Source organism: Sciurus vulgaris (assembly GCF_902686455.1).
Source record: "Sciurus vulgaris genome assembly, chromosome: X".
Lineage (NCBI taxonomy): Eukaryota > Metazoa > Chordata > Mammalia > Rodentia > Sciuridae > Sciurus > Sciurus vulgaris.
The window spans coordinates 464,187-484,831 of NC_136471.1; the positions used below are offsets into that span (position 1 = coordinate 464,187).

Below are 20,645 nucleotides of genomic sequence, written 5' to 3' on the forward strand. Positions count from 1 at the left end.
TGGTAGGTAGGCCACACCATTAATGTTCTTCAGAATATGCTTTCCCATTATCTGCAATATGGATAAGCTTAGAATTTTCCAAAGATTTAAGTTCTGTTTCCTTTTTGCTTAACAATTTCTTAAGAAGAATTCATTTCTATCATTTTGTATTTTACTATAAGCAGTTAGAAGGAACAAAGCTGCTTCTTTAATGCTTTGCTTAGAAATATCCTCAGCTAAATATCCAATTTGTTGCTCTAAACCTCTTCCTTCCACAGCAATTAAGCTAAGTTTTTATCCTCTTTATAAAAAGGATTATATTTTTCTCCATTGTCCAATAGCATGTTCCTCTTTTCTGAGACCTCATTATAATGGTCTTTAGCTTCTATACTCTGATAGCTTGACTGTGCCATGGAAGTCTGGGTGCACATGAGAGCAGGAAGACTTCAGAGCACATGGGTTGCATGGGGTGGGGGTGAGGGGTGAGACCTTGCAGAAAGAATGTCTTCTCAGTGCGTATCACTGCAGGACGTAGGAGGCCGTGCGCAGTTCAAGAAGGGGCTTGCCCAGAGAGTCCAAGCAGGTAAGGCTACAGGCTTTGCTTAGAAATATCCTCAGCTAAATATCCAATTTGTTGCTCTAAACCTCTCCCTTCCACAGCAATTAAGCTAAGTTTTTATCCTCTTTATAAAAAGGGGGGATTATATTTTCTCCATTTTCCAATAGCATGTTCCTCCTTTCTAAGCTCTCTTCAGAATAACCTTGGTAATCTTGGCATTTTCTAGTATGTACTTCTATAGTCATTCAGGCTCACCTATTTCCCAGTTCTACAGACAGTTTAACATTAGGTAATTGTTATTGTAGCACCCTACTTCTCAATACCAATTTTCATGTTATGCAAGATTCTATAGAGAAACAGAAAAGAACCTATCAAGATATATAAATTTAGATAGTTATATAGAATTGTCTCACTCAGTTATGGAGGCTAAGAAGTACTATAATCTTCCATCTGCAAACTAGAGACCCAGGAAAGTTGGTAGTATGATTTCAGTTAAGTCTGAAGGCCTGAGAATCAGAACCAATAGTGTAAGCTAAGATCAGGAGAACAATGTCTCAACTCAAGCAGACAGGAAAGGGAAAATTCTCACTTCCTTTGCCTTTTAGTTCTGTTCAGACCCTCGATTCATTGGATAATGACCACCCACATTAGGGAGGGCACTCTGTTTTACAAGGAGTAAAGTAGTGATTCAAATACTAATCATGTCCAGAAACACAGTTACAGACATACGCAGAATTAATATTTATTCAGATACCTGAGAACCTTATGGCCCAGGCAAGTTGACCCCAAAATTAACAACTACACACACACAATTTTGCTTATCATTCTCACCTGGATTCTAGGTCAAGAACTCCAACTTTAAGGCCCCATAAAATAAATAATCCTATCCCATAACATCAGCAGTGTACAGACTCTTTCAATTAACTTCAATATCTAGATTTTTAAGCATGTAATTTATATCTAGAAGGCACAGATGCTTTTATAAGTATCATCACAGACAAAATAACTCAAAGACCAATTGTTAGCTCATAACCAAGAAATGATGCCCCATGGCCCACTACTCTGCATGTCTCCTATAAAGCCCAAAGCTGTTAGAAAACAAAGGTATTTTCCAAAGACATTCATTTGCCTTCTATATGTAGGGACTTACTTTTTTTTTTTTTTTTTTTTTTTTTTTTTTTTGCAGTACTGGGGATTGAACCCAGGGCCTTGTCCTTGCGAGACAAGCACTCTACCAACTGAGCTATATCCCCAGCCCTGTATGACTTACTTAAGCAATAGTATTGTGTGTAATATTATTCTCAGAGAGTTTGTGTTTCCTACTTTTTTTCTGTACATCAGCCTTACTTCTTTGTGTGTATGTGTGTATGCATGTATATTGCTACAACTTGTAGCAACTGAGTTCTGACCTCCTTAAGGAGATTGTTGCTATGTTTTTATTTATTTACTGACTTGCCTGGAATAGTTCAGTGGAGTCTGCATCTCCTGCAGTGTGCAGTCACTAATCTCTGATCCAGGTTTTATTTTTAATTTTTATTTTTAACTGTAACTTCCTGGATACTGTTCCGGGGTCTTCACAAATCAGTGTTCCTCAACTGGATATGATTTTTCTCCATCCTTCCCACAGGGAACTGTTGGCAATGTATAGAGACATTTTGATTGTCACAAATGGAGAGGAAGATGCTACTGACATCTAGTGGATAGAAATCAGGGATTCTCCTAAGCATCCTACAATGCACAGAACAATGCCCTGTGATAAAAATTCATCTCACCTTGATATCCACAATGCTGAGATTGAAAATCTTTGCAATAGCTTAGTGACCAGCCAACTATAGCTTAGCAATCATACTTAAAAACCTCAAGTTAATCATGTCTCTACCCTTTGCCAATGGCTCTATGCGTAGATTGAGACACACATTCAAAATTCATCCTGTCTACAAGTATGCCCTGGTTTTTACTTTCTGCTATTCCATTATCTCCTTTGTGCCTATACAAAGTTTCATCTTCTTCCAGGGACATGTAGATAAATAGGGGCATTTCCAGTCTCTCTTTAGTGTGCACACAGCCCCACATGGGTGAACAGATTTTCAAATACCAAGGGTGTGTGGCAGCCAGTTCCAGGTCTTTTATCACTGTCTCACTCTCTTGATCCCCTTGTTAGATTTTCCCCTCTTCTAGTTTGTTGCTTGCCTCAACTACTATGCCTTCCCTGATTGTTTTCAACAACACCCAGGGCATGGTTTCTTCCTTTGTTTTTCACTCTGTTCCAAATGAAGATAATTCCTTTGGCAACAAAGCCATTGATTTTCTTGGATTGACTGTCCTTGTAGAATTGCTGTTGATGGAGCTGGTGTTAGGGTAGAAAGTGGGAGCGCCCCAGGCTAAAACACACCACATTCCTACTGTTCTTCCCCAAGTGGGTTTTTCTCAAATAAGTGCTTCTTCTAAAAATAAATTTTATCATGTATATTTAAAGTATGTAACATGGTGTTATGAGATTCATATAGATATGAAAAGGTAACCATTTTGAAGTAAATTAGCATATCTGTCCTCTCAGTTACTCATTTTGTGTGTGTGTGGCAAGAACAGCTAAAATCTACTCATTTAGCAAAACTCCAAAATACAATACACTAATATTAGCTACAATCTTCATGTTGTACATTAGATTTCTAGACTTGTTCATCATACTTATCTGTTACTTTATATCCCTTGTCCTCCTTCTTCCATTTCCTTCTTCCACCCCTATTAACCACTGTTTTATTTTCTATATATTCTCTGTATATTTTATTTTTATATTACACATACAAGTGAGATCATAACATATTTCCTTCTATGCTCACTTGTTTCACTTAGCATTATGTCCTCCAGGTTCATCCATATTGTAGCAAATGGCAGGATCTCATTTTTAGGCTGAATAATATTCCATAATTTCTTTACCCATTTGCCCATCAACAAGTACTTACTTCATTCCCATATCATGGCTATTGTGAATAATGCTACAATGAACATGGAAATACAGATATCTTTATAAGGTGGTGATTTCATCTCCTTTGAGCATATACCAGAATGCAAAAGAATGAAATGAGACCCTTTATCTTGCATCATACACAAAAATCAACTCAAACTGGGTAAAAGACCTAAAAATACACCTTGAAGCTATAAAACTCCTAGAAGAAAACATAGGGGGAAAGCTCCTTGATGTTGGCCTTGGCAATGATATTTTGGATATCATACCAAAACCTCACACTACAAAAACAAGAATAAGGCCTGGTATTCTGGTGCACACCTGTAATCCCAGTGACCTGGGAGGCTGAGGCAAGAGGCTCACAAGTTCAAAGCCAGCTTCAGCAACTTACCAAGGCCCCTAAGAAACATAGCAGTACCATGTCTCAAAATAAAAATATATATATTTAAAGGGCTAGGGATGTGACTCAGTGGTTAAGTGTCTCTGGGTTCAATCCCTGATATCAAAAAAAAAAAATCTTAAGCAAGAATAAGTAATTTTGAGTAATTAAACTAAAAAGCTTCTGCAAGCAAGGGAAAATAAAAAGGCAATATACAGACTGGGGAAAATATTTGTAAAGCACATACAGATAAAGGTGTAGTATCCACAATGTATAAAAACTTACCACAACTCCATTGCAACAAAATATATAGTGCAATTAAAACATGTTCAAAGGATTTGAATAGACATTTTTCCCAAAAAAGGCATACAAATGGCCAACAGGCATATGAAAAGATGCTCAACATCACTAATCATCAGGGAAATGCAAATCAAAACTACTATGAAATACACACATTAGGACAGCTATTATGAAAAAGATGAGAAAACAAATGCTGGTGAGTATATGGAAAAAGAACTGTTGGTGGGAATGTAAATTACTACAGTCATTATTAGGAACGTTCCTCAAAATATTAGTACTAGAATAAATGCTTATTAATTTATTGTATACCTTTGGATAATTTCCAGAATCCTACAATGATTGTTTTGACAGATTTTGTTCAGTGTTATTATTGCTTTTTGGGGGAGAAAATTTGCTAGACTTCTCACCCTGCCTTTCCAAGAGTCATATGTCCAGATTCCCAAGACTATAATTTGAAAAACACTGGTGTAGTAGTATATGAGGCTGAACAACTTGCATTCATGTCCTACCTCTACCACCTAATTATTATATTATTTTAAAAGTTACTGAACATCTCCAAGCTTCAGTTTCTTTGTCCTTCAAATGAGAATAATAATATAATGAAAGTTAGTGTGACCAGTAAAGGTATTATTCCACTATTGTAAAATGCCACCTCTTTCATGTATCATATTTTAATGTATATGTGAGTCTACTTTGTGATTCCATTCTATTCCTTTGATCTATTCATTTGTTTTATACTGATATCATACTTCTAAAATTTTGGTTTTATAACATGGTTTTATATCTGGTATCTCACCCATTCTTTTTCAAAATTATTGCTTTGTTACTTCTCAATATGAATTTTGGAATTATCTCGTTCAGTACATGAAAATTTCCATTACAATATGGATTCGAATTACATGTAATTTGTGCATTAAGTTGTAGGAGAATTTACTTCTTTTCATTATTGAAATTGCCCATCTGTGACCATCTGTCTTCATTTAGGTTTACTTCAAGTTCTTCAGGGCACTTTTATATATTTCACTATAATATTCCCCTACATTTTTCTTTATTTCCACTTTTGTCATTTTTGTTTCTTTTATAAACTTGCTTTATAGAAGTAAATTGGTACCTAGAAAAGTCTTTGATTTTTTTGTAACTTTTAATCTTGGTGTAACTTCCAACTAACAGAAAAGTTGCTAGAATTATTCAAGGACCTCCTTTATACCTTCTACACATTTGGCCATATTCTGGGCTTTTTATATTCTTCCATTGTTTTACCTATTTCTGTACCAACATAACACTATGTTAATCATGGAAATTGTATAGTATGTTTTAATAGCTTGGCAAGGAAGTAATCTCCCCCTTATCATTCATATTTGTTTCTTTGTAGAAGTCTTTTTGAAGGAAGGTTTTTGGCTACTGATTTTGTTTAGGTTCCCTGAATAAATACTTCTAATAGATGTGATCTTTTTTTTTTTTTTTTTTTAGAATTACAATATGGTAACACTGTGATGCGCTTTGATTATGTCTGGCTTCGAGACCACTGCCGCTCAGCATCTTGCTACAACTCTAAGACTCACCAGCGCAGCCTGGACACAGCCAGTGTGGATTTATGTATCAAGCCAAAGATCATTCGTCAGGAAGAGACCACACTCTTTTTCACTTGTAAGTGGAGAGGAGATCTCCTTGGAGTACTCTTTTTAAAAAATATTTATTTTTATTGGTGCATTATAATTATACATAACAGTGGGATTCAGTATGCCATATTATATGCATATAACATAATTCTGTCAGTCTCATTCACCAATACCTTCTCTTTCCCTGTACTCCACCCTCCCCTGATCTGTTTGCTCTACTGATCTATTATTATTCTATTATTATTTTTTCAAGTAATTAATTATAATGGTATAAGTGGGATTCATTGTGGTATATAAATACATGAACATACCATAATTTGATTGACATCATTCCTCAGTACTTCCCCATATCCTCCCCTCTTTCCTCCTTCTTGATCCTCTTTTTCTACTTTGTTGGTCTTCCTTCTATTTTCTTAAGATGCCCCTTTATATCCTTTTACCTCTCTCTCCCTCTAGCTTCCACATATGAGAGAAAAAATTTGACCCTTGATTTTCTGAGTCTAGCTTATTTCATTTAACATGATGTTCTCCAGTTCCATCCATTTACCCACAAATGACATAATTTCATTTTTCTTTGTTACTGAGTAAAACTCCACTTTATATATCACATTTTCTTTTTCATTTGTCTGTATATGGACCCCTGGGTTGATTCCCTAACTTGGCAACTGAATTGTACTGCTATAAACATTGGTATGCATGTATCACTATAGTATGCTGATTTTAGTTCTTTTGGATAAATACCAAGGACTAGGACAGCTAGGTCATGTGGTGAGTCCATTCCTGGTCTTTTAAGGAGTCCCCATACCAACTTTCAAAGTGAGTGCATTAATTTTCAGTCTCACCAGCAGTGTATAAGTTTACCTTTTCCTCTACATCCTCACCAGCAATCGTTGTTTGTATTCTTTTTTTATTTTTAGTTGTAGGTGGGCAAGATATCTTTATTTATATTGTATGCGGTGCTGAGAATCAAACCCAGTGCCTCACACATGCTAGGCAAGCACTCCACCACTGAGCTACAATCCCAGCCCCATGTTGTTTGTATTCTTGATGACTGACATTCTAACCAGGGTGAGATAAAATCTCAGTATACTTTTTACTTGCATTTCCCTGATTGTTAAGGATATTGAACATTTTTAAATATATTTGTTGGCCATCTGTATTTCTTCTTTTGAGAAATGTCTGTATTCTCCTATTTATTGATTTGGTCATTTGTTTTTGTGATGTTAAGTTTTAAGTTTTTTATATGTTCTTGATATTAATCCCCCATCAGATGAGCAGCTGGCAAAGATTTTCTCCCATTCATTAGACTTTCTATTCATGCTCTTGTTTCCTTTCCTGTGCAGAAGCTTTTTAATGTGATGCCTGCTGTGGTTTAGATGTGAGGTGTCCCCCCAAAACTCCTGTGTTAATGAAGGAATATTTGGAACTAAAATCATTGGATTGTGAAAACTATAACCTAATCAGTCTGACCTAGTTTGACTGAAGTGACTAGGTGGTAACTTTAGGTAGGTGGGCTGCAACCGGAGGTGGTGGGTCACTGCATGCATAGCCCGGAAGGGTGCATCTTCCCCATAATCCCTTGCTGCCTCTTTTTCTCTCTACTACCTGACCTCGCCATTAGCTGAGAATCTTTTCTCTCGTGGGCACTTATCCCATAATGTACTGCCTAACCTTAGACTCAGAACAATGGAGTTAGCCATCTACAGACTAAGACTTAGCTCTGAATAAACTTTTCCTCCTCTAATTTTTCTTATCAGGTCTTCTAGTCATAGCAACAAAAGCTGACTACACAAAAATTGGTACCAGTACTAGGAGCAGTTCAAAAGTCTTTGGAGTTGGTTTGTGGGAGGAATTTTGAAAAATTTAAAGATGCAAGCATAAATAGGTGGCAAAAAGAATGCCAGAATCAGTGATTCTGGAGGGAACTCAGAAGACCAGAATGGCAATAGGAATGTAAACTATGCTCATAAGCTTTTAGAGGGAAGTGAAGATTCTGTTGGAAAGTGGACTATAGGCCACTTGTGTTATAACTGTGAAGGAATTTGGATACATTTTGCCCATATCCTGACTTTATATGAGGTTGAATTTAAAGGTAATGGACTAATTAATCCAGTACAAGAAATTTCAAGGCAACCCAGTATTTGATCAGTGGTATGGATATTGCTGATAGCTTTAGCCAGGTTTATTGTGAGAATTTGGAGAGTTAAAGGATTTTAAAGACTTGCAGTTTGACCATAAAATGCTTGTAAAATGGACCAAGAAAAGTGTCCATGCTGAAGAGATTACAGCCTTTAAAGTGATGCAGAATACTTTAGACAGAGGCAATAGAAAATATGCCTGAGGGCATCTCACAAATTTTCAAGACCATACCTACTACAGGCTCCAGTGTACAAAAGACAAAGTCCCTTTGAGAAAAGATTATGGGCACAACTTTCTCTCACAGTGGAACCTAGGAAGTTCTTTTACCATTCTGATCCACAAAGGTACTTAGAAGTCATTGCAGCCAGGATTCCAGGCGTTCTGGTATTGTGCAAGCTGGCAGTAGAGAGCAGTGTCATCCACATAGAGCTGGTTCTGTAGGAATGCAGGGTGCTAGAGTTAAGGAGTCATGGAGGCTTCCACCAAGATTTCAAAGGAAGGCCTGGGAGGCCAGGCAAAGTGCAGCAGGGTCAGAGTGCCTGCAGGCTGCCCCTGAAAGGACCATGCATGAGCTTTAAAAGTGAGGCCAAAGCTGGAATGGAGACCCCAGGAATTAAGAGGTGCCAGTTGTGTGGACTGTCAACCAGTTATGTGGACTGTCTCCACTGTCAACTGCTGACTGTGGAGAAAGCCAGGCTAAAAGAGATACTATAGGTACTTCAACCAGCCAGGTCAAAGAGTTAGAGCTATCCAAGCCCTTTCTGTCTCATGTCTTAGATAATGCAAAGTTACAGGCAGAGTTCTGGATCTTTTTTTCTATTTTTGTGAAGAATGTCATTGGTATTTGATAGGGATTGCATTTAATATGTATATTGTTTCACATACTATATGCATTTTAACAAAATTATTTCTTCCAATCTATGAATGTGGGGTAAAATGGGAAGAATCAATTCCTGATATAAAACTGCAGAAATCAAGACAATGTGATGTTGGTGGAGAGAGAGACACATAGATCAGTGGAGCAGAATAGAGAAACCAGAAATAGATCCACACAAATATATTCAACTTTTGTTTGACAAATGTACAAAAGCTATCCAATGGAGGAAGGATAGTCTTTTCAATAATTAGTGCTGGAGTAATTAGACATCCATGGAGGGGAAAAAAAAAAAAAGAACCTCAGCGTAAGTCTCACACCTTATATAAAAATCAACTGAAAGTAAATTTTGGACTTAATATAAAGCATAAAACTATAAAACTTCTAGGAAAGAACATAGGAGAATATCTTCAGGTCTTGACAGATGACTAAAATAAAAATAGTGGCTAGAGAAGATGTGTGCAGAAATTCTATTGGTCAGATACTGCTGATGTGAATATAAAATGTTTCCTGATGGAGCCACTCAGGAAAAGTTTTGCAGTTTCTTAGAAAACTAAGCATGAAAATACCATACAACCTAGAAATCACATTACTGGACATTTATTCCAATAATATAAAAATGTATATTCACACAAAATATATTCATTAATTTCTATATCATCTTACTTTCACTATTCAAGAACTGGAAATGAGCAAATGGTTAAGCCATCTACTATAATGGAATACTACTGTGTTAGTCAGCCTTTCATTACTATGACCAAAATGCCTGGAAAAACAGCTTAGAAGAGGGAAAGTTTATTTTATTTGTTGCTTTTTTTTGTGCTGGGGATTGATCCTGGGGGTTCTTAACCCAGGTATACTCAGTGGAGCCACATCCCCAGCCCTTTTTATTTTTTATTTTGAGACCCAGTCTCACTAAGTTGCTGAGGCTGACCTTGAACTTGGCAATCCTCCTGCCTCAGCCTCCCAAGTCACTAGAATTACAGGTGTGCACCACACCTGGCAGGAAACTTGTGTTTTGAGCTCATGGTTGTCTGTAAAAAAGGATGGTTACTAACTCTGTGGCTTTAGTCCCGAAGTGAGGTGTAGCATCATGGTAGAAGGGCATAGTAAAGAAAGCTGCTCACTTCATGAAAGAGAGCTCTCCTTACCAGGAACAAAATACAAAACCTAAGGCACACTCTACCTTCCAGCCACACTCTACCTGCCCATGGTTACCACCTAGAACAGTAGTTCTTTCAAATTATTAATCCATCAAGTATATTAATCCACTGATTAGATTACAGCTCTCATACTCTAATCATTTCACTTCTGAACATTGCTTCATTAACACAGGAGCTTTTGAGGGACACCTCATATCCAAATCATAGCAATTACTCTGCAATAAAAAAGCATGAATTCTTAATACATAATAGCTTGGAAGAATCTCAAATCATGCTGATGGAAAAAATGCTAATCTACATGGTACAGTTATGTGACATTCATGAAATTATTATTGAGATAGAGAATATATTATTGGTTGCCAGGAATTAGAGATGGTGATAGGAGGTGGTGGATAGGACTGTAAAGAAATAACACAAAGGAGTAGTACGCAGATGGTACAATTGACTCAAGTGACTGTGACGGTACTTACACCAAGTTACACATTAACACAGCATACAGCTACACACATACACATACACACAACACACACACAAACACACACACACGCACACACACGAGAATATGTATAAATAATGAAATCTGAATAAGTTCTATGGATTGTACCAATGCCGTTTTCTTGGTTTTGCCATTATAGTGTGATTATATAAGCTGTAATTATTGGGGCAGGGTTAGGAAATAGTGCATGAGACTTCTCTATACATTTCTTTACAACATCCTATGAATCTATAATTCTCAAATAAAAAATTTAATGAAGAAAACATTTGAGGAAAAAATGTTTATAACCAATATATTAATTATTAATTTTTCTGTAATAAAAATATACCATAGAAAAGTTGATTAAAAAAACAGACAACTTGGCAAAATATTTTCAAAATGTATGACAAAGAATAAATACCCTTAATATATAAGATGCTATTGCTAAATTGTGAGGAAAGCACCAATATTTCCATAGAAAAATGTGAGAAAGAAATGAACAGAAAAATCATTAAAGCAGGAATCAGCAAACATTTTCTATAAAGGATCAGATGGTAAATATTTTTAGGCTTTGTAAGTCATATGATCTGTCATAAGTATCCAAATTTTCAGTTGTGGGGTAAACACATTATAGAGAATATATAACCAAATGGACCTGAATGTGTTATAAAACATGTTACAAAAACAAATGTCAGATTTGGTTTTGTGATCCCTGTATTAAAGAAATATAGATTTCTAACACATGTGAAAAATACTATTAGCCTTGCTAATAAGCAAATAAATTCAATATTTCTAGATAGGATTTTATTTACCAAATTAGAAAAATATATTTACAAAATAAGAATGCTTAATTTTGATGGGCATGTATATGTTATTAGAAAGAATATACATTGGTAGACTCTTCCTAGAAAATAATTTGATTATATGTATGAAGACTCTTAAAAGTTTATATCTTTGTTCTGACACATATTCTAAGAAAATTATCAGAAATATGTGCAAATATTTTTATTGTTAAATAATAGGGATTTTTCAAAAGATGAAACTATATACTCCAGAAGAGCAGATTTTTTGGTAAATCTTAGTAGTCTATATTTTGCAAACTTTCAGAATTGATTTTTAAGAAGATTTAATTTCAAAAATGATAAAATTATAGTTAAAATGTTAAGTGACATCAACAGTCTACAAAATTACATAAAATATAAAAATAAATAGGAAACAAACTGGAAGGAATGACACCAAGCTGTCAATCATGGTTTCATCTGCATGATATAATGAAGAGTACAGATAATTTTCAATTTCCTCTTACTTTTTGATGCTTTCCAAAATGTTTACAATATGTACAATACTTTTTTATCAAGGAAAGGAAGAAAGAAATGTAAAAAAGAAGAGAAAAGATATTAGCGTAACCTTTCACTCCTCTTGTAGCCTCCTTGACATCATGAAAATTCCCTAAAGCATTTTCTGGTTGGTTTTCGATTTTTCTTTATACAGTAGGCAGGGTTGTTTATGAAGTCAATTTATCATGTTGTATTGATTTCATGTTATTAGAAATTCCCTAAATCACTTAGAAGAGGAAGATGGCATAGAATGGTACTGAACTATCAGAAGCAAGAAGGTGTCATTGCAGTTCCAAAAATCTGAAACCTGAGATGCTCACAGATTTGGTAAAATCTTTGCAAATATTCCTCACAAAGAACTCCCAAATCTGAAAGAAACACTTCTGGTCCCCAAGTATTTCAGATAAAGGATACTCAACACTAAATGACCTTTTCACCCTCTTTGAAATAAAGATTAGTCCCATCTACCTCAAACATTCAGAGTTTGTAAGGTGAGAAATGGGGCTGGGAACAAGGGGAGACAGTGCTGAGTAGACTAAAAATCTATTGGGCTTACCATTCTTTGATGACTTGAAATGTTTCAAAGGTCCTTTACTATGTAACTGTAATTCCATAAACTTATTTACCTTCTGGGAAAGTTTATGTGTTTATTCATTAATGTACACATGCATACCACTCAACCCACAAATATTTCTATCTCAAACTCATTCTGGGTACTCATTTTACTTTGTTTTCATAAACAATACAATACCAGGTAGTTGGTTGCTAAGAATTAGCATCTTTAAGCAGTAAATCATTGGCAGTATTTATAATTATTATTGTAATGTCTTTTTTCCCTAAAAGGGCCAGATGGTCATGTGACTAGATATGAATTGGATTGGCTGGTGAAAAATAGCTATGAAGGACAGAAACAAAAGGTTATCCAGCCTAGAATATTATGGAATGCTGAAATCTACCAGCAAGCCCAAGTTCCATCTATAGATTTCCAGAGTTTCTTAGAAACCAATGAGGGACTGAAGAAGTTTCTACAAAACTTTTTGCTCTATGGAATTGCATTTGTAGAAAATGTCCCTGCCACTCAAGAACACACAGAGAAGTTGGCAGAAAGAATCAGCTTGATCAGGTAATTTCTTAGCTTCCTGAAATCCACAGTAATTAATTCCCAGAACAAGGACACCAATAAAAAATATAAATGCTCTGGTAACCCTTGTTTTCAATCCAGAATATTTTGTGTCCTGAATAAGAGGACTCCCACTTGCAGTGCTTTTAAGGACTAGATATGTAATCTCTAAAGACACATGGTAAATATAATGCAGACTTTCAAATCACCGGAATATTTTCCTTAACCACTATTCCTCAAAGTGATAGTTATCATTGTACACTAGAAAAAGCACCGTGAGTGAAAAGAACTGGGTAGTAGTTTAAGATCTACCATCAAGTACTTGTATGACCACAGGCAAATTCATTTCAAAAACACATAAAAACCCTCCCAGTTCCCCCACTGTCCTCTAGTTTCCCATCTGTTCAAAATCAAATTGAGCAACATGGTCGCAAAAGATAATCCAGTTTTGACCTTCCGTGATCCCTAGGGCTTGATTCAGAGATTGGTTGGTAAAAAGCTCTATAGCATTTAACAGCACATTCAAATCTATTATTTTATTTTAGTCATTATAGTAATCCTTGTAATTGCATGCTTTATCTTCTTCTCTAATGTTGAGGCACCTGATGCTAAAATATATTAAGTGCCTTGCCCAGGATTGCTCTGATAGTAAGCAATAAAGCTGGGGTTTAAATAGCTCAGGTTTCCTGATCTTAAATACAGTGTTCTTTTCATTTTCAGTCTGCATTTCTACCTGGCATAGAGATTGATCTTACAAAGTATTCAATGTGATATAAACGTACTTCATTTTAATTAATACTTCTCTTTTATTGGTAAGACCCAGATGTAGTTCATTTTGTAGTAAATAGTATGCTGGATCATTTGCCTTGTGCTAGTAGAACATACATCAGTAGCATTTGTGAGCCATTCATTTTGAAACAGTTTGAGAATTTTCAAGCAATAGAAACTGTTCGGGTAAGCAGTAAATTGAGAAGGCTTTAGAACCTTTAGTTTAAAAGGTAAAACATTTCCTGTTTGAACTTGGAGAGTTCAGATAATCAGATGAACTCTGAAAGCTAAAGAATTAAAGTGACCTTTAGTCAGATCTGACTCTACTAAGAAAATAATCACAAAAATCAAAATCTGTGATACATTCCCCAGGGAGAAATGCAACAAAAACAATACAGCAAGTCTCACTAAATACTTAAAATAAACTGTCCTTTTCTCTTTTCCTTATTCCTCCATGACCAAAAGATAAGTGAAGATCTATGCTTATCACTTCTACATCATGTGAAGAATATGGAAACACTTCACTCACCCTTGAAAATTGAATTATCCAAGATATTAGAAAAGTAACACTATCATTGAAAACTAAGAATATTAATTAAAAACACTTACAAAAATTAAGTTAAATAAATCACTGCTAGAAGCAGCTGCATCATCTTTTTCTATGAATAACCTTGAATAACCTTGAATAACCTTGAATATGAAGGCTACTAAAAGTAGGTATGTAAACAAAACATGATGACTCTCTTAGCTTTCAGAATACATTATACTTCCACAGTTTCTCCCTCAACCTCATAGAATATAAATCAGTGACAGAATTGTTAAGACGTGATGTGTTTAATTGTCAATTTCACCTCATGGATGGCAATCTTGAACCAAAAATTCTATTATTATTTGTGAGTAACTAAAGTATTGAAAACAGTTTTAAAGACAAAAAGGAAATTTTCAAATAGCTAATAAGTGTTCCTTGATTTTATTTGATAGAGAAACCATCTATGGGAGGATGTGGTATTTCACTTCAGACTTCTCAAGAGGTGACACTGCATACACCAAGCTAGCTCTGGATCGGCACACTGACACTACCTATTTTCAAGAGCCCTGTGGGTAGGTGTATTTAACTTTTACAGAGTAGGATCTTTGATATGTGATGGCCTTAAGCAATTTCTTAATCATTTTCTATTCTGTTTGAACCAACATCACTTCTACTACCATGGATTTGCATAACTCTCTTTCTCTTTCCCTGGAAACATGATCATTTTGTAATACACTAGCTTGGTCTTCTTTAGACTCATAGGAATAAAATTTTTAGTGATTGAAATTCTACCTTACCACACAAATGGAGTTCTAATTTTGTTAAATTTACATTTTTAATCAAAATAATTATAAATTACCAGAAATGTACTGGCTAACCATTAATTAGTTTTGGTATTTGTACAGTTTTCTTGCATTCAAATCATGTTACAGAGGGATCAGTTCTGTAAACACTGATGTTTTGAGGATAATATTAAGAAGTATTTGAATCTTCACTTGATATTAGTCAGAAGGCTGAGAAGCAATAAGTATTTGAACATGATTTACAAGAAATTGGAGAGGATGAATGACTGAAAATATAATTATTTTTCACATCAAATCAGTAGCTATTGAAACAAAGATGATAAATATCATAACTTTTCTACCATTTGTTACTTATTAGAGGCACCTCTGTGGTTATTTTGATATTGTCTATCTTGCCTCTGCATACAGATGATGAACCTGAGACACAAAGATATTAGTAAAGTGAGTGAACATGTGAATTTATAAACATAGTATGAGAGGGTGATAATTGATTATGGTTACATTGATTTCCTTTAAGAGTTTGGAAGTTAAAATGTTTTGTTCAGGCAAGGAAGAATAAATCATCTTTCAGAGATTCTGATCATTATTATCAATATATCAAAAGACCAACAGCCCTGCATCCTCATTCTAGGAAACGTATAAAGAAGAAAGAGGAGTTGAAATGAGAAGCAGCTAGGCAGGGGTTGAGATTCTAATACTAACTCTTCCCTCTATGACCAACACCAGTAATAAGCAATTGTTTGTGCCTTTAATTTTACCCTTTTCAATCAACAGCAAAGACCAAGTATATTAGCACTGTAGTAATAGTGGATAAGAGGTAAGGTTATGACATTGACCAGACCTGGATTTGCATACTGGCTTGAATATATATCATTAGTTTTGTGATTGTAGACAAGTAAGTTAATATCTCTGTTTCAGTTTCTTTATCTGTAAAATGGGACTAGTAATAAGACTAACCTATTAGTATTGCTAAGAGATTAAATTATATAATTTAAAACATTTCATATACTTGCCAACACAAGTGTTCAATAAATAAATTAGCTATCATCAATCAATCAACCAATAATCAGTATCTTTGGTCATGCTTTCTCTCTGTCTGGAATGCTGTCTCCTCACTTCAATCTCATTCCAGTGCAATTCTTCAATAAATAAATTTGCTATTATCATTACTATTTTAGTCATTATCATCATAAGTCTCATCATTTGCATTGTTACATGCCTTGTCCTTTCTAAAGCTTATCTTTGGGCTGGATGTCATTCTTCCCAGCGTCCTTGGGGATTTCTCTCTTCTATCTTAGCTTTTCCATACCTAATGTCTTATTGCTGTTAGCTTCTCTTCTTAAATATCCCTGCTTTTCTGGGCTTTCTCATGTATATCTGACCATTTTTCCTCAGCCTCCTTTGCTGGCTGATTTTCCATTTTTCATGCCCTATTATTATTCTTCAAGGATTTCTATTTGTCCCTTTTTTCATACTTGAAATGATCTCTCCAAATGACTTCTTCCAACTTCTTGCCTTTGTCACCTATAGATTACACAATCTACTTCTGTTCAACTCTACTCTCATCTTTGACTGGCTACTACATATTCCTGAGCTATAGGTTTCACAGAAAGTTCAACATGGCAAGAACTGATCTTTCTCATTTTAATTGTATTTCTGTTCATTTCTACTTTATTTTATTCCTTCCATCTTTCTTATTTTCTCTGCAGCTTTCTTTTCCTTATTTTTATTTATTTGATTAATTATTAATTATTTTTATTTATTTGATTAATAATTAATTATTAATTTTACTTCCCCTCATTAATTTGAAAATTCTACTTTAGTTTAATAGTCACTTTCCCTTTTCCTGTTAAATAGTCAACTGAACTTCTTCAGCCTTCCATACCTCCTCATTACCATCCAATTGCACATCTTCCTGCATTCTCTGTCTTAGTATATACCCTTATGATCTTGAAAGCTGCACAAGTGAGAAATCAGGACTCATTCTAGATTCTTGCTTGTCCTTTATCCTCCAAATTTTTTTCCAAGTTTCTGTCATCTTCATTCCCAACAGTCCATTTTTCATAACATCATGTGGTCTTTTTAAAATGTTAATATGACCATAGAATTTCACAGTTTAAAATCATTCTGTATTTCTCTGTGCTGTGCCAATAGGAACTTCTTACTCTCTTCATTAAGTATACTTTGTTGCTTTCCATCAATATCTTTGGTCATGCTTTCTCTCTTCCTGGAATGTTCTTTTTACTTCCGTCTTATTCCAATATAATTCTTCCTCATTTTTAAGACTAAGCAAACTCATTCCTTTACTCCTTCAAACATTTCATTATGTAACACCCCACTAAAATAAATAATTCTTTTTGATGGGACTTATTTTATATCATATACAACTTTATTACAGTATCTTATTCATGCTTGTATTCTCAGACATATATAGGCTTCAATATATGTTAGATATATTTAAAAGAAACCTGTAGCAGCATAAATATTTCACAACACATTAATGATTAATATTACAAAAAAGTACAACTGGATGTGATGAAAAAACAATTAGAAATTGGAATTTCTTCATGAAAAGAAAACACAAATAGGTTCAGTAATCATTTCTTATATAATATTCTAGAATTTTGATGTGTTCTCTTCTATCCCATTGAACAGAAGAATTTTCTTTTCCCTCCTTAGCATTCAAGTGTTTCACTGTCTTAAGCATGAAGGAACAGGTGGCAGGACACTGTTAGTAGATGGATTCTATGCAGCAGAACAGGTACTTCAAAAGGCACCTGAGCAATTTGAACTCCTCAGCAAAGTGCCATTGAAGCATGAATATATTGAAAATGTTGGAGAATGTCACAACCACATGATTGGGGTTGGGCCAGTCTTAAATATCTACCCATGGAATAAAGAGCTTTATTTGATCAGGTGAGTACCAAATAACTATCTTCCAGTATAATGTATATACCAAATATCAATGTTGCAATATAATGATAATTCCTAAGTTCCTTTTATCTGCCACATTTTAATCTTACTCTTCTATAGATTTTTATTATAGAACAATTTATATTCTTGTTATAATTCCCATGTAATAATAAATAGTTCAACAGCATAGGAAAACTATATTTTGGGAAGGGGCAGGTATTGGAGGTAGAATTTTAAAAATGAAGACATCTATTAAAATAAAAATATCCCACTAATTAAACTGACCTCAGTTACCACTCAGATAGGGTATCCAAAGCCATGATGACAACATTTTTGTCTCTAGCCCAGATTTATGAATGATCCTGAACAATATATCCAATTGCCTCCTGGATATCACCACTTAGGTATCTTGTAGGATCATGAAATATGTCATATTCAAAACTGAACTCATCATCTCCATTCATTTTAATCCTTCCCCTGCACTTATTTCACACATTTCATTAAATGGCACCACCATCCACCAAGCTGCAGAAACCAGAAGACATAAGTCACCTTTAGCTTTTCCCTCTCCCTCACGCTATACAGCCATCATCATCAACTCTGCCTCCCAAATTTTTCTCAAATCATCTTCTATTTTCTGTCCACAGTGCCACCTTTCCATGTGGGATCACTGTTACCTCTGTTCTGTACCATTGCTAAAGTCTTGACTGGTCTCCTTACTTCCACAATCAGCCACCTTCTATTCATTATTTGAGCTATAGCTAAAGCAATTTTTCTGAAATACAACACTTTGTCATTCCTGTGTTAAGTCCTGCTATGTCTCCTCAATGACTTTCAGAGAAATACTAGTGCCTTTTGACTTAGAATGTTCTACACGATCTGATGCTGTCTTACTCTTCCAACATCACTCCGTACAAGTCAGGTTTTACACATACATTCTTCCCTGTGTATAGGTTTCTGCAGCTGATTATTTTCCATTTTGCAACAAAGCTTTTTCTTATGCTGTTTTGCATTTGAATTGCCCTTCATATTTACTTATTGCAAGCTACCGTGCATTAATTCAGTTTACTCAACAAATATTTCTTGAACATCTACCAAGAGACAGGTACTGTCCTTGACCCTAGACATGCAACTGTGAGCAAAACCCACAAAAATTGTGGCCCTCAAAAAATTCTTATCCTCATAGAAGATAATTAATAAAAATAAATCTATGGTATCAATAAGGAAGAAAGTATAGAGTGCAGTCAACATCTGGGGATTAACTCAGTAGTGAAGTGCTTGCCTAGTATGTGCATAGTATGTGCAAACACTTGGGTTGAATCCCTAGTGCTGATAAAAACTTCTTGGAGTACAGAGGCAGTGTGCAGACAACTACAAAACTTGACATATGAAAAAGAGTACAGGCATGATAATCACATAGAGTTAAGTAAAATCTTGACTGCCATTTATCGATTTATGTTTTCAATAGCATGCTTATCCAATTGCTCATGAGTTTCTAGTTGCAATAATAATACCTACTAAGTGTGGGGTAGGAGGGGAAACATTTTTAAAAAATAATAATAATACCTACTATACCTATTGTTATGAAGATAAAAGTAAATTGTTTCCCCTATCTTTTCCCCTGGCTTTTAGAAGGAGCTATATTGATACTAATTCACTTTTTTAATAAGTTCCTCTAGGAAACTCTCCCTCAGTCATTTCTTGTATACCCATTGCCTAAAACAATGAGTAGATTCTCAATAGTTTTTCCAACACTATTAATATTTTTAAACATACAGAAGTTAAAAACATTTAACAAGGAAAAACCATACACCTTCCTACTGGATCCACAATCAAAATATTACTAGGCTTCCTTTATCACCTATTCCTCCATTTATCCATCCCTCTAGCCATCCATGTTGATCACATTTTGATGCATCCTAAAATATGTTGTACCTAGGAGTACATACACGCCTAAAATACTTTAACATTTATATAAAAGTTCAATATTTGTTTACAAATTGAGTTAAAATTTATATAGTGATGTGAAAATACAGAATATATACTTAAAAAGGACTGATAGATGCATAAACCTATGTGACACAAACTCCTATCAATATGTAAAATAATATGTCAGTAGGTGTTGTGGTGCACACCTGGAATCCCAGTGGCTTGGGACTCTGAAGCAGGAGGATCGCCAGTTCAAAGAGTCAGCCTCAGCAACAAGGAACTAAGCAACTCAGTGAGACCCAGTCTCTAAATAAAATACAAAATAGGTTTGGGGAGGTGGCTCAGAGGTTATGTGCCCCTGAGTTCAATCCCCAGTACTCCAAAAAAGAAGACATTAAAATAATATATCAGGAAGTACCCTCACAGTCCTCCTCAGTCAAACCCTACATATACATACGGAAAGCACAGTTTAATCATTTAACCATCATATATTAGTTTTGCCTATTTTGGACTAAATCCATTCTTTTGTGAATGAACATCTGATCTGTTTCCGGAGTTATCATGAATAAAACTGCTATAAACATGACTTAAAACTGCTTTTGTGAATATGTATTTTCAGTTCATCAGGATAATACCGGGGAGTGGAACTGCTGGGTCAGGGAGTCTATGAGTGTTTCGTTTCATAATCAGTTGCAACAAGTTTTACCAAAGCAGTTTCACCATTTCACCACTGTCACCAACAATGTATGAGTTGTATCTGCTCCGTGTCCTTGCCAATACCTGATGTTCTCAGT

General features: G+C 35.0%; 1 protein-coding gene across 5 annotated transcripts in view; it reads left to right on the forward strand.

The window, feature by feature from the left end:
• TMLHE (trimethyllysine hydroxylase, epsilon) overlaps nt 1-20,645 on the forward strand; it is a 69,669-nt gene that overhangs the window by 38,560 nt on the left and 10,464 nt on the right. For 3 of the 5 annotated variants that reach the window (XM_079124537.1, XM_079124540.1, XM_079124538.1), the window contains exons 3-6: nt 5,653-5,829; nt 12,633-12,912; nt 14,659-14,778; nt 17,689-17,925. In XM_079124537.1, the coding sequence (XP_078980663.1) occupies nt 5,653-5,829; nt 12,633-12,912; nt 14,659-14,778; nt 17,689-17,925 (814 nt within the window). Of the gene's footprint in view, nt 1-5,652; nt 5,830-12,632; nt 12,913-14,658; nt 14,779-17,688; nt 17,926-20,041; nt 20,347-20,645 lie in introns of those variants that run through there. The other 2 variants (XM_079124539.1, XM_079124541.1) reach the window with 2 other exon arrangements.